The sequence below is a fragment of the Paramisgurnus dabryanus genome, chromosome 8, assembly GCF_030506205.2.
Source record: "Paramisgurnus dabryanus chromosome 8, PD_genome_1.1, whole genome shotgun sequence".
In the NCBI taxonomy this organism is placed as follows: Eukaryota; Metazoa; Chordata; class Actinopteri; order Cypriniformes; family Cobitidae; genus Paramisgurnus; species Paramisgurnus dabryanus.
The window spans coordinates 9717185-9729766 of NC_133344.1; the positions used below are offsets into that span (position 1 = coordinate 9717185).

Consider the following 12582-nt stretch of genomic DNA (forward strand, 5'->3'; position numbering starts at 1 on the left):
AAATACCGCCTGGGGAAACATTTAGCGCTATATAAGGTCATTCATACTCTTTGCAATCATGTGCAAAACTATTATTGACTTAATCATAACTTTCTGGTGACCTGCGGTCACACATTCCCATACTGCTATGAGCTTAGTGGTGAACCTTCTGGAAAACTTATTTTATATATATATATATATATATATATATATATATATATATATATATATTGTATACACAGCTGCAGAAAAAATTAAGAGACCACTCCAGTTTTGACTATATATTTCTAGATTTATTGTGACCATTTCTTTCCAGTGCCTGTTGAATTTCAACAGAAGCAAACCTTGGGAGTGACATAAAGTCACCCAACAGCAAATCTACAGTAAAAGACTGAAGAATGACAAGACAAATGAAAGATGTAACAAAAAATCTTTTTATTCCAAAAAAATTAAGATTTTTTCCTAAAATACATGTAAAACATTAGTATTTTGTTGTTGAGAAATTAATTTGAATTTGTTTTCTCTGCAGTATTAAAAATCAGAAAAACACGTATTTTTTTGTTATTTTGATCATGTTTTTCCCTTTTCAATATTCAGTAAATACATGCAAAAAAAATTTGTTAAGAATTTGGCAAAAATGTTGTTGGTAGTTGACAGAATGAAAATTTTTTTTTACTTAAACACATACACTGTAAAACATTTACTGTAGTTATGCAGCTGTTTCCAGTAACTTACTGTAGATTTAAATTGATGTTATTTACTGGCAACAGTTTGTTCAAAGTTAAATGAACATTAAACATTGACAAGTCTTTATCTTTACAGAATAAAATAACAGCCTCATGCAAAGCATAGCATTCTGGGAAACAGAAATCGTATCAACCTTTTCAGTTTGTTTCCTTCAGATTTTGTTTCACAGAATGATTTGCATGATGGTGTTATTTAAGTTTTATTCTGTAAAGATAAGACTTGTTAATGTTTAATGATCAATTAACTTAATACCGAGCCCCTAATGGCGCTTTTCCATTGCATAGTACCCCACGGTTTAGTTTAGTTTGGGTCGGGTCAGCTCACCTCACTTTGGCGTAGTTAGCTTTTCCATCGAGTTTGGTATCACTTCGGAGTGGGAGGGATTATAGGCGTGTCGTTATATTTACGCTGCCTACTGCTGTGACATCATACAAGTGAAAGCGTCCTTGTACATTCCCATTCATTTATTTATTTATCAGCCCGCCACAAAATTCAAATTGACCACCACAAATAGATGTTTGCATATCGCGTTTATTACAAAGGTTACCTCTATCTCTCTTGACAGTTTCAGTTTAAACACCTGTGGCGTCAGTAGTTGACGCACTCCGCTAGCCTCATTGAAGTTGCATTTAAGCATATAATACTGACGTGCTCGTCGCGAATGTTCCGCCACAAACTGCAAGTTTGGAAAAAACTGTTATGGTGTCCCTGATTCTCAACCTGTCGATGTTTTTCATCGCTAAAAGGGAGTTTGGGAACTTATAGCAGAGCACAGATTGACAACATTTTTCCTTGAGACAGCGCAAGCAAACACTTAAGGTAAAGCTAATCTTTACATTGTAGCGATGACGCTTCGTGACGATTGACCAATCAGTGATCTACTGTGTTTTCGCGTCACGTTTGGGATCAGCTCGGGTCGCTTGGAACCCCAACCCAAAATGGTACAAAAAAAGTACCGGGTACTACGTACTGCACCCAATGGAAAAGCTCCCAAAAGTAAGCTGACCTGACCCAAACTAAACCAAACCGTGGGGTACTATGCAATGGAAAAGCGCCAAAATTGGTGACATTGGAGTAAAAAAAACTAAAGTTTAGTTTCGCGTCCCCACTTGAAACTATCGCGTGATAATGTGAAACTATCGTTCGCACATGTGAAACTTTCGCGTGAGCTCATGAATCTAAACTTTATTTAATTTTTGCTCCGTGTCCCCTTAGGGGCTCCGTTACTTTAAACAAACTGTTGCCAGTAAATAACATGCATTTAAATTTACAGTAAGTTACTGGCAAACAGCTGCCAATAATACTGTCATTACAGAAATCTTTTACTATCAACACTATCTTTGATCTAAAAGTATATTTTGTCAAAGGATGCTGTTTTGTGAAATTTACAGATAGTTGCATTCATAAATACTGTAGAATGTACACATACACAATATATACACATATATACACAAGGGTCCCCTTCAGTTTTTTAGATTTAATGTTTATAGGTATAATTTAGGATGGCACAAATTATAAGCCATGTGGCCAAGGGGTTTGCCTGGCCAAAAAAAAAATCACATTAATACATGCAAGAACACTGTAAAGGTGCTTTACGGTGCCATACACTGTTAGAAAAAAAGGTACAAAACTGTACCCTTTCTGTCACTGGGGCTGTACCCTCATAGGTTTATTTAAATATATACCTTAAAAATATTAAAGGATTATACCTTAAAGGGGACAGAGAATGAAAAACCATTTTTTCATGTCTTTGTTGAATAATGGTAGTCTACCCACATTCACAAACATACAAAAAGTGCTAAACATGCTAAACATCTCAGTCCCATAGAAATTCCTCTTTTAGAAATGTCAGCCAGAAAACGGCCCAATCTGAAAAACTGATGCTGCATCTCACTGCCCCTCCACTTTAAAATAATTGGCTACATTTTTTGAGTGGCAGCAAAGTCAGCCAATCAGTAATGAGATTGCAAGTTAGGCCAGTAGGGGGAGCCAAATAGGTGCCAAACCACTTGTTTAAAATTCCCCACCCTAATAGAGCTATCTGAGAGAGGTTTTTAGGAAGCTTCTAAGGCATTACAGACTCAAACAATAAAAATGTTTGTCTACATGTCACATCACAGAACAAGGATAAATACTCCGTTCAATCATTCTATGGACCTATTGTGTACCTTAAGGAAAAATCATGTACAGTTAAATTTTAGGGGTTCAAAACAGTTAACTGTACCTTTAAAGGTACAAAATACACTCTAAGAAATAAAGGTACAAAAGCTATCATTTGGACGGTACCCTTTGAAAAGGACCATTTACAGATATGTATACATTTGATACAAATATGTATCTTTAAGGTACTAATATACTTTTTTTAGGAACAAAGCTGAAGTTTTTGAAAGGGTACAGCTCCAGTGACAGCTTTTGTACTTTTATTTCTGAGAGTGTAGAAGAACCATTTTGCTGAATGGTTCCTTTAACATCTAAAAAACATTTTTGTTTAGAAAACGGTTCTTTGCAGTGAAAGAAATGTTCTTTATATTATTAAAAGATATAAAAATGGTTCTTTAAATAACCTTCGACTGAATAGTTCTTTGAGGAACCAAAAATGGTTCTTCTTCATTGCTGTGAAGAACCTTTTAAGCACCTTTATTTTTGTGAAACAGGCAGCTGTTCACAGCACTTGGCCAGATTTTATCAAATGGCAGTTTTACTTACAAAATTAACTCTTTATGAAATTGTTCTTTTTAATGCAAAACTTTAAATTCAATTAAAAAATAATGACTGAATATATAAAAAATATATATATCCATTAATTAACTTTTATTTTGTTCTTATTTATTTGTAGTGAAATAGGTCTCTGTGTCAGCTCTGGGTTCATCGGTCTATCTTAAGTTTTTCCAGTCTATAATCTGAATGCTCTTGCAGGGCGGTGAGCAGCTTCTTCGCTGAACCCAGTTTGTTCCCGGAGAGGTCCAGCTCTCTGAGGTGGGCGGGGTTTAATGTGAGAGCTGATGCCAAAGCAGCACCGCCCCCTTCTGTGATTTCACAGTATGACAACCTGAAGAAAGCAACAGGTATAAAAACTATAGCTATTTTATACATTGTAAATAAACAAAACTCAAAAAAAGTAACATTTGTGACCCTGTCATTGAAAACCAAACCAATCTTTCTTTTAATGATTTACTAATTTCTACCTAAAATCATCCTACATAATGTAAAGAACATTCAGTGAAAATAAAATCCTTATATCATCATGATAATGAAGATTGAAATCTCACTTTAGTCTGAATTTTAGACCACACTTTATCTTCAAGTTAGTTTAATAAATCATAAACAATCACTTTTCATCACAAAGAGAAAGTGTGAATAAAAAATTTTTCATGTTCACTCACCTCAGTCTCTCTAGTTTACATTGTGTCTCCTTCAGTAAAGGAGAGAGCATCTCCACTCCTGAGTTTTGTATCATGTTTCTGTTCAGACGGAGTTCAGTCAGATGAAATGGGTTTGATCTCAAAGCCGTGCACAGAAATCCACAGCCGTTTTTTGTGAAACTGCAGTCCTCCAAACTGCAGGGCAAGACAGAAAGCCAAATCACAATGTTAAATAACTTTCTCATTTGACAAGGAAATAAATTAATTTATGTTTGAAATTACAGTATCAATAATTTACAACATTACAGTCACATATACACTAACCTAAAGGATTATTAGGAACACCTTACTTATACTGTGTTTGACCCCCTTTCGCCTTCAGAACTGCTTTAATTCTACATGGCATTGATTCAACAAGGTGCTGAAAGCATTATTTAGAAATTTTGGCCCATATTGATAGGATAGCATTTTGCAGTTGATGGAGATTTGTGGGATGCAAATCCAGGGCATGAAGCTCCCGTTCCACCACATCCCAAAGATGCTCTATTGGGTTGAGATCTGGTGACTGTGGGGGCCATTTTAGTACAGTGAACTCATTGTCATGTTCAAGAAACCAATTTGAAATTATTGGAGCTGGTGCATTATCCTGCTGGATGTAGCAATCAGAGGATGGGAACTTGGTGGTCAAAAAGGGATGGACATGGTCAGAAACAATCCTCAGGTAGGCCGTAGCATTTAAACGATGCCCAATTGGAACCAAGGGGCCCAAAGTGTGCCAAGAAAACATCCCCCACACCATTACACCACCACCAGCAGCCTGCACAGCGGTAACAAGGCATGATGGATCCATGTTCTCATTCTGTTTACGCCAAATTCTGACTCTACCATCTGAATGTCTCAACAGAAATCGAGACTCATCCAGTCTTCAACTGTCCAATTTTGGTGAGCTTGTGCAAATTGTAGCCTCTTTTTCCTATTTGAAGTGATTAATGGTACCCAGTGGGGTCTTCTGCTGTTGTAGCCCATCTGCCTCAAGGTTGTGCGTGTTGTGGCTTCACAAATGCTTTGCTGCATACCTCGGTTGTAACGAGTGATTATTTCAGTCAAGTTGCTCTTCTATCAGCTTGAATCAGTCGGCCCATTCTCCTCGGACCTCTAGCATCAACAAGGCATTTTCGCACACAGAACTGAACTACTGGATGTTTTTCCCTTTTCACACCATTCTTTGTAAACCCTAGAAACGGTTGTGCATGAAAATCCCAGGAACTGAGCAGATTGTGAAATACTCAGACCGGCCCGTCAGGCACCAACAACCATGCCACGCTCAAAATAGCTTAAATCACCTTTCTTTCCCATTCTGACATTCAGTTTTGGAGTTCAGGAGATTGTCTTGACCAGGACCACAACCCTAAATGCATTAAAGCAACTACCATGTGATTGGTTGATTAGATAATTGCATTAATGAGAAATTGAACGGATGCTCCTAATAATCCTTTAGGTGAGTGTATGACATAATAGCCAAAAGTCTTAGCAGCTGAGATAGATAAATACCATAAAGTTTTCAGTTTACAGAGAGGACTCTTCAGTCCATCACAGAGAAACTTCAACCCTGAATCCCGTAAGTAATTTTTACTCAAGTCCAAATCCACAAGAGAGGAGTTTGTGCTCAACGCCTCAGACAGAGATAGACAGCTCTCTCTTGTAAGATTACAGCTCACAAGTCTGTGAAAAAAAAACATTTGACACTTTAAAACAGGCTTGACTCTAATATTTAACATTTATATGAAACTGTGTGAGTTTGGATACAAACTTTAATTTCTGCAGCACACAGTTTGGATTCTTCAGTACTTGTGATAATTGTCTCACTCCTGCATCTCCAGTGTGATTGAAGCTCAGGTCAAGATCGATCAGATGTGAAGGATTTACATTAAGAGCTGCTGATAATAATGAACAGTCTCCAGCAGTTATACCACACTCAGATAATCTGTGGTAGAAAAAAAAAACATGAAAAGGAACCGAATACATGCAGTAAATTTTTGGCTGGTCATTTATTGTCACAAAGAAAACAAATCAATCTTACTCTAGTGTCTCAAGTTTACAGTGCAGATTCTTCAACCCATCTGATAAAATCTTCATCCCAGAACCACACAGGACATTTCCACTGAGTTTCAAGTGTTTAATATTGGAGGACTTTGAGCTGAGCGCTGATCTCAGTGCCTGGAAACCTTTGTCGGATAGGTTGCAATGTCTGACCCTTGAGAAAGAGAGCAAACATTAGCTGGGTTTCCATCTAAACGTGAAATGAATCTTTTTTTAAAATCCTGTGCGATTCCACACCACACTCCCCCGGAAAAACTCGAACAATCATGAACGTATATAAGCGGTAGGTAAATTTATTATAAAAAATGTAAAAAAACAGGAGATTACACGCGGTTACACGCACTGACTGGCAAAAGACAGAGAGGCAGCATTTGTGTACATTGTGAAATCAGCGAAAAGCACGGGGGAAACGCATCAAAATGGGAAAAAGCTGTTGTGCGATAGACTGTACTAACAGATTTAACAAGAATTTGGAGCTATCGTTTTACAGACTGACAAGAAACAAAGGAAAGTAAAGAAGTAAAATAATCGTCCATGCCAACGTCCACTGACCACAGGTGGGTTGACAAGTTGCTAGGGTCACTATCAAGTCCAACTCCGGCTCCGGCGTGTTCACGTGGAAAAGTGACGTCAATGCAAACATCGTTGTGAACATCGTTGCCATAGTGGGAATAATATGTAATCATGTAATCCATTAAAAAGTAATGGAAGTCTGATTACGAGTATTTTAAAATTTAGTTAAATCTAATTACAAGTACTTGATTTTTGGAATCTGATTACGTAATCCACATTAAATGTAATCTGTAAACAAAACAAAAGGCAAGCTTGGAAAAGGAAGACATGACTGCACGTAGTCACAATGGGACAAGTTATTAATTTATTAGCAGTGCAGCTTGTAATTGCCAGACTGAAAGAAGGAATGTAGCATTTTGGATGCAGGCACTAGCAGCAAAGGCATCAAAACGACATCGAACCCCATATATGGGAAGACAACGTTAGCGGAAACAGCTAGACGGTCATTCCCGTGGGTTTCAGGTTCGCTACATCAGAATTTATTTGATTTATTCAGCAAATGTGTTTCCATCTCACATTATTTACATTTACTCTTTTTCGCATAACTCAGAAACCATCTCAAGTGAGTGTAAATTTTTTTTTTGCAAATTAAGGGGTTGTGCACAACAAAACTTTGGTGTGTGGCTGAAAACGCCTTGAGGACACCGAATGCCAGCTGTTTTTCAGCTGAGTGCCAGCTTTCTTCAGCTGAGCACTTTGGTAGCTCTGATACTTCAGCTCTGAGCCGTGGATTGCTGTGGTAATGTCCCACCCCTCCTCCACTGTGATTGGACGGCTGTGTGAAAACTGACATTGGCAAGTGAAGCTTTTCACCCAAAGTTGAATATTTTCAGCGGCAGTTTTCAGTTTCAAGAAAACCGCTCGCTGCTGGCTTTTTTGAAAATGCAGAGCTTCCATTGGAAACAATGGAAAACATGCGACGCCGCGGGCGTAAAAGCTTTGGTGTGCATGCTCCCTTAGGGATTTTTATTTCAAATTTCCATCACTCGTTTCTTATGCAATAGCCTACTTAAAAAAGCACATAAAATCATAGTGATAAAAAACATGTCTAGTGTTTACAGGACTAGTCGCCCCTGAGTAAGTTGCATCAGTCAAAAAAAAATTGTTTTAAAGAGGAAAAAACATATATAAGTCGCAGTGGACTATACGTCGCGTTTATTTTGAAAATGATTCACGAATACAAGCCTAAGAACAGACATTTAATCTGGAAAGGCAAGTTCCTCAACTTAACAAAAGAACAGCAGGCTGAATAGATGTCAGTACATGTTAAAGTAACATTAATAGTTATTTACACGATACAAAATAGCATACAGAACATAAATTACATAAATACAGGAGCAGCATAGAGCGGACTCTCGCGGCTAGATGCTAATGGTTTCTCTTGGTTCATATGAAATAATTTTGACATATAAGTCGCATCTGACTATAAGTTCCAGTAGTTGCCAAACTGTGAAAAATGTGCGACTAATAGTCCGGAAAATACGGTATTTACTTTTGAGCCTGTCCTCCAAAAAAATATTCATATACCTGTATGTCTTAGTATAGGCATCCTCCTCTGGTGGGCGTCAAAAATGACAGCATTGTATGTTGTGTGACATCATTAAATAACGTGTGACAATCACCACCAGTCACAATGCGTGTTTGATTATACATAACGTTTAAACATGATCCCTTACCTATCATCTTCTAATATTTTTTTAATAAAACTTGCTTTTACATTCATGCACTTGTCAGACACTTTAGAAAAGTAGTGATTTAAGATCTACTTACTCAGCAGTTTTGGTTGCCAAGACAACAGGTAACATCCTCTCCAAGCATTCATCTGCATTGTTCACGCTGTATTTCCTGAGGTCAAACACGTCCAATCTGTTGTCAGATGACAGGAGGACAAACACCAGAGCCGCCCACTGTGAAGCCGACAGCTTGGTTTTGGAGAGTCGTCTGCTTTTTTGGAAACTTTGTATTTCCTCTTCTAATGAAAAGTCGTTGAGTTCATTAAGGCAGTGGAACAGGCTGATGTATTTTTCTGGGGGGAGATTCATCCTGATTCGAATCTTTATGTAGTCTGTGGTTTCTGTCACACTGGTGGAAGAAACAACTGATAATTGTGGTAGTATGTGGTGCAAAAGAGCCTGGTTTGACTCAAGCGAGAGACCCAAGAGAAAGCGGAGGAAAAGATCAAAGTGTCCATTTTTGCTTTGCAACATCTTGTCCACCGCAGACTTGTGTAAATCGGGAAGACTAGAACATTTAAAGCAGGTGGCAATGTTAGATGTTTTCCAATAATTAAGTATACCCGTATCTCCACGGCTAAAAGACGTGTGCACATATAGAGCTGCTAGATGTTCCTGTATGGTCAGATGAACAAAGCAGTAAACTTTTCCCTGATACAAACCAAACTCCTCTCTGAAGATCTGAGTACACAATCCTGAGTAAACTGATGCTTCTGCTACATCAATGCCACACTCCATCAGGTCTTCATCATAGAAGATCAGATTGCCTTTCACAAGCTGCTCAAAAGCCAGTTTACCCAGTTTGAAGATCATGTCTTCATCTTCCTTCTCATAGTCCTTCTGATGTTTGATGTTTGTCTGAATGATCAGGAAGTGTGTGTACATTTGAGTGAGAGTCTTGGGGATCTCTCTTCTCTCTGTTTCACTCAATATTCTCTCTAGAACAGTGACTGAAATCCAGCAGAACACTGGGATGTGGCACATGATGTAGAGACTCCTGGATGACTTCAGGTGTGAGATGATTTGATCAGACAGACTCTCATCACTGATTCTCTTCCTGAAGTATTCCTCCTTCTGTGGATCACTGAAGCCTCGTACCTCTGTGACTCGATCAAAACACTCAGAGGGGATGAGATCAGCTGCTGCTGGTCTGGAGGTGATCCAGATGAGAGCAGAGGGACACAGATTCCCCTTGATGAGGTTTGTCAGCATCACGTCCACTGAGGTTGATTCATTTACATCACACAACCTCACACTGCTGTGAAAATCCAGAGACAGACGACACTCATCCAAACCATCAAAGATGAACAACACTTTATATTCATCACTGAAGATTTCCATTTCTTTTGTCTCTGGGAAGAAAAGATGAAGAAGATCTAAAAGACTGAGTGTTTTGTCCTTCATCAAATTGATCTCTCTGAAAGGAAGTGGAAATATGAGGTGGACGTCCTGATTCTCTTTCTCTTCAGCCCAGTCCAGAATGAACTTCTGTACAGAGACTGTTTTTCCAATGCCAGCGACTCCCTTTGTCATCACACTTCTGATGTGTTTGTGTTGTTCAGGTAAAGGTTTAAAGATGTCATTACATTTGATTGGTGTCTCCTCTGTTGTTGTTCTTCTGGATTGTGTCTCAATCTGTCTCACCTCATGTTCATTACTGATCTCTCCACTTTCACTCTCTGTGATGTAGAGCTCTGTGTAAATCTCATTCAATAGTGTTGGGTTTCCCTGCTTTGATATTCCCTCATACAAAAACTGATACTTCTTCAGCAGATTTAATTTGAAGACTGCATTCCCCATCTGACCCTCTACAATGTTTATGTGTTCAGCCTCTGATTGGTCGAACCTTAAAATATGAAAAAATAAAGTGTGATCACAAATAGTGTTTTAGTGTAAAATATTTTTATATCAACATGTTCAATTGTATATGTCCTCTGTAATGTGCACACACACCGTATATAGCTGGCACAATACTAAATACACAGCAACACCTAGTGGTCAAAACTTAAAAATAAAATTTTCAATCACTTTTAAAGTTTAAACTAAATTGATGCATGTAACCATCGGCCTGTCAATCATGCACATGACCCCATAACCACTGCTTTTAGCTGTTTTTTGACCACAGAACAGAGTCACATCTGTAACATTTTTCTTACGTTGGTTCTGGTGGAAGTTCTCTGTCTAATTTTATGGGTGGATCCATAGACTGGTTACTCTTCATGGACAAACAGCTGGGAACTAGTAAGTGTGATTTGTTTCTCTCCTCCAGGACTGAACTGAGATCAGAGGGGTAAAAACAAGGAGTTAACACTGCTATACCAGTTTAGGCTACTCTGGTTAAACCTGTCACAACAAGCTCACAAATATGTTCAGTTTGCCAGGCGTAGAATTACAATATGTATGCGCAAATGGCAGAACCTTTCAGAAAATGCAAACATAATCTGAATAGGATTAATGTAAGCATTTTACAACCTAATGTAATGCTTTTTAAACCTATTCATATTAGATTAGCTTCCAGAAAGATGTTTACGCGTGCATAAAAGTACTCTCTTGTGAAGCCTACGTATGACCACATGACCAATAAAATTATTACATTACATCAATACATTTTATGTATTTCTATAATGGCTGTGATAACCAGAAACTTGCTATTGTGTGATGCTGTATCCCTATGTATCTGTGCTCAAAATGTGTTTCATTCATTTGTTCAAACTTTAAAAGAAGTTATTGAATGATACACACCATCAAGGTACAAATTAATAAATAACCTTTTAACAGCCAAGATAATGTATAGGTGGCAAATCTGTTGCTTTATCCGTGCAAAAGTGGCCAATGTGGACATTTTCAAAAACATAATTCGAAATTCTATGCTATCTTGTATGAAATGTTTATTTTTTTATAGGAAAAATAACATAAATAGATTATAAAGACACAGTTTTCATTCGTTTGCCAGGACAGGAGAACTGGAAAAACATGAATTGCATGTTTCTGCAGATTTGTGTCACCTGTGTGCATCTTCATTCTGAAGGTTTGGTGGAGCATCCAATGAAAAGTTGCTCTTCATGGATACACAGCTAGATCCAAGAGATGCTGGTCGTACTGACTTGTTTATACTTAAAAACAAAAATTATTTGAGATTTAAATCCAGTAATGATGAGGTCACAAGAGAAGACTTAAATGGTTTGCATTTGCATTTTGCAAATAGGGAAGCTACTCACGTCTTGGATGTTGGGTCATTGTGAGATGTGTTATCTGATGAAACAGGTTCAGTATGTGTATTATGTATTGTTGCTTTAAGCTCTTGTCTGGATAGCATCATCTCTGAAGGTGAATCTTGTGTACCGGGGGTCACAGGGGACCCCTTTCCATTCATGGTGGTGATCTGATAAAAATATTCATAAATATTCATGTTTGCAAAATGCACATAAGTATTACTCAATTCAGTGTCATTTTGATTAGTGCATTGGTTTACAATATAATACAACACACCCAGTGTAAACATGAGGTCAGTAACTCATTAAAGTATTGTAATATTTAACCAGGTTATTTAATGATCACCATGATGGGTACTCGACAAAAAAAGTAGGCAGTATTTTAAAGGTTTTATATCCTTTATTAAGGTGTTAGTCGTTATGAAACTTCACATATATATTCACATATGAAATGTGAATATAATGTAGCCTATGCAATGTCCAAGCGATTCATACGAATCAAACTGTGTATTAAATGTTTAACATTATAAAGCGAACACAATGCTATTGCAGCGTTTAAAAACGTAGCAGAAACAATTTAAGGATGTTTATAATGTCTATTAGGACCTACTCACATCTCCCCTGTTCTCCCAAGGGAATCTTCATGGGATAATCGACATCTTGCTTCCTCAGAAGGGAGCAGCCAGCAACTGGCTTTAGTTTCGTTTCATGAGTTTGACGCCGCCCACCGCACCAAAATACATCACGAGACATGCCTGTAACATTTGATGTTTTTCTATAATAATGCACATTTTACATAGATACTTTCGCAATAACGAGCTCAAATTCAAAATTAGTCAATTTAAACCTAATTTCCAGAGAGGCAGTGACGCTGGT

At 37.7% G+C, this 12582-nt stretch overlaps 1 protein-coding gene across 1 annotated transcript; it reads right to left on the reverse strand.

Annotated features, from left to right (window-relative positions):
• Positions 1-394: 394 nt before the first annotated feature.
• LOC135771798 (NACHT, LRR and PYD domains-containing protein 3-like) lies at positions 395-12553 on the reverse strand. The gene is made up of 10 exons (XM_065282157.2): positions 12321-12553; positions 11713-11876; positions 11500-11607; positions 10651-10770; positions 8532-10340; positions 6169-6342; positions 5899-6072; positions 5640-5810; positions 4110-4283; positions 395-3775 (listed from the first exon to the last, which is right to left on the reverse strand). Exons 2-10 carry the CDS (start codon positions 11865-11867, stop codon positions 3592-3594), a joined length of 3069 nt encoding a protein of 1022 aa, XP_065138229.1. The 5' UTR covers positions 11868-11876; positions 12321-12553; the 3' UTR covers positions 395-3591.
• Positions 12554-12582: the final 29 nt, after the last annotated feature.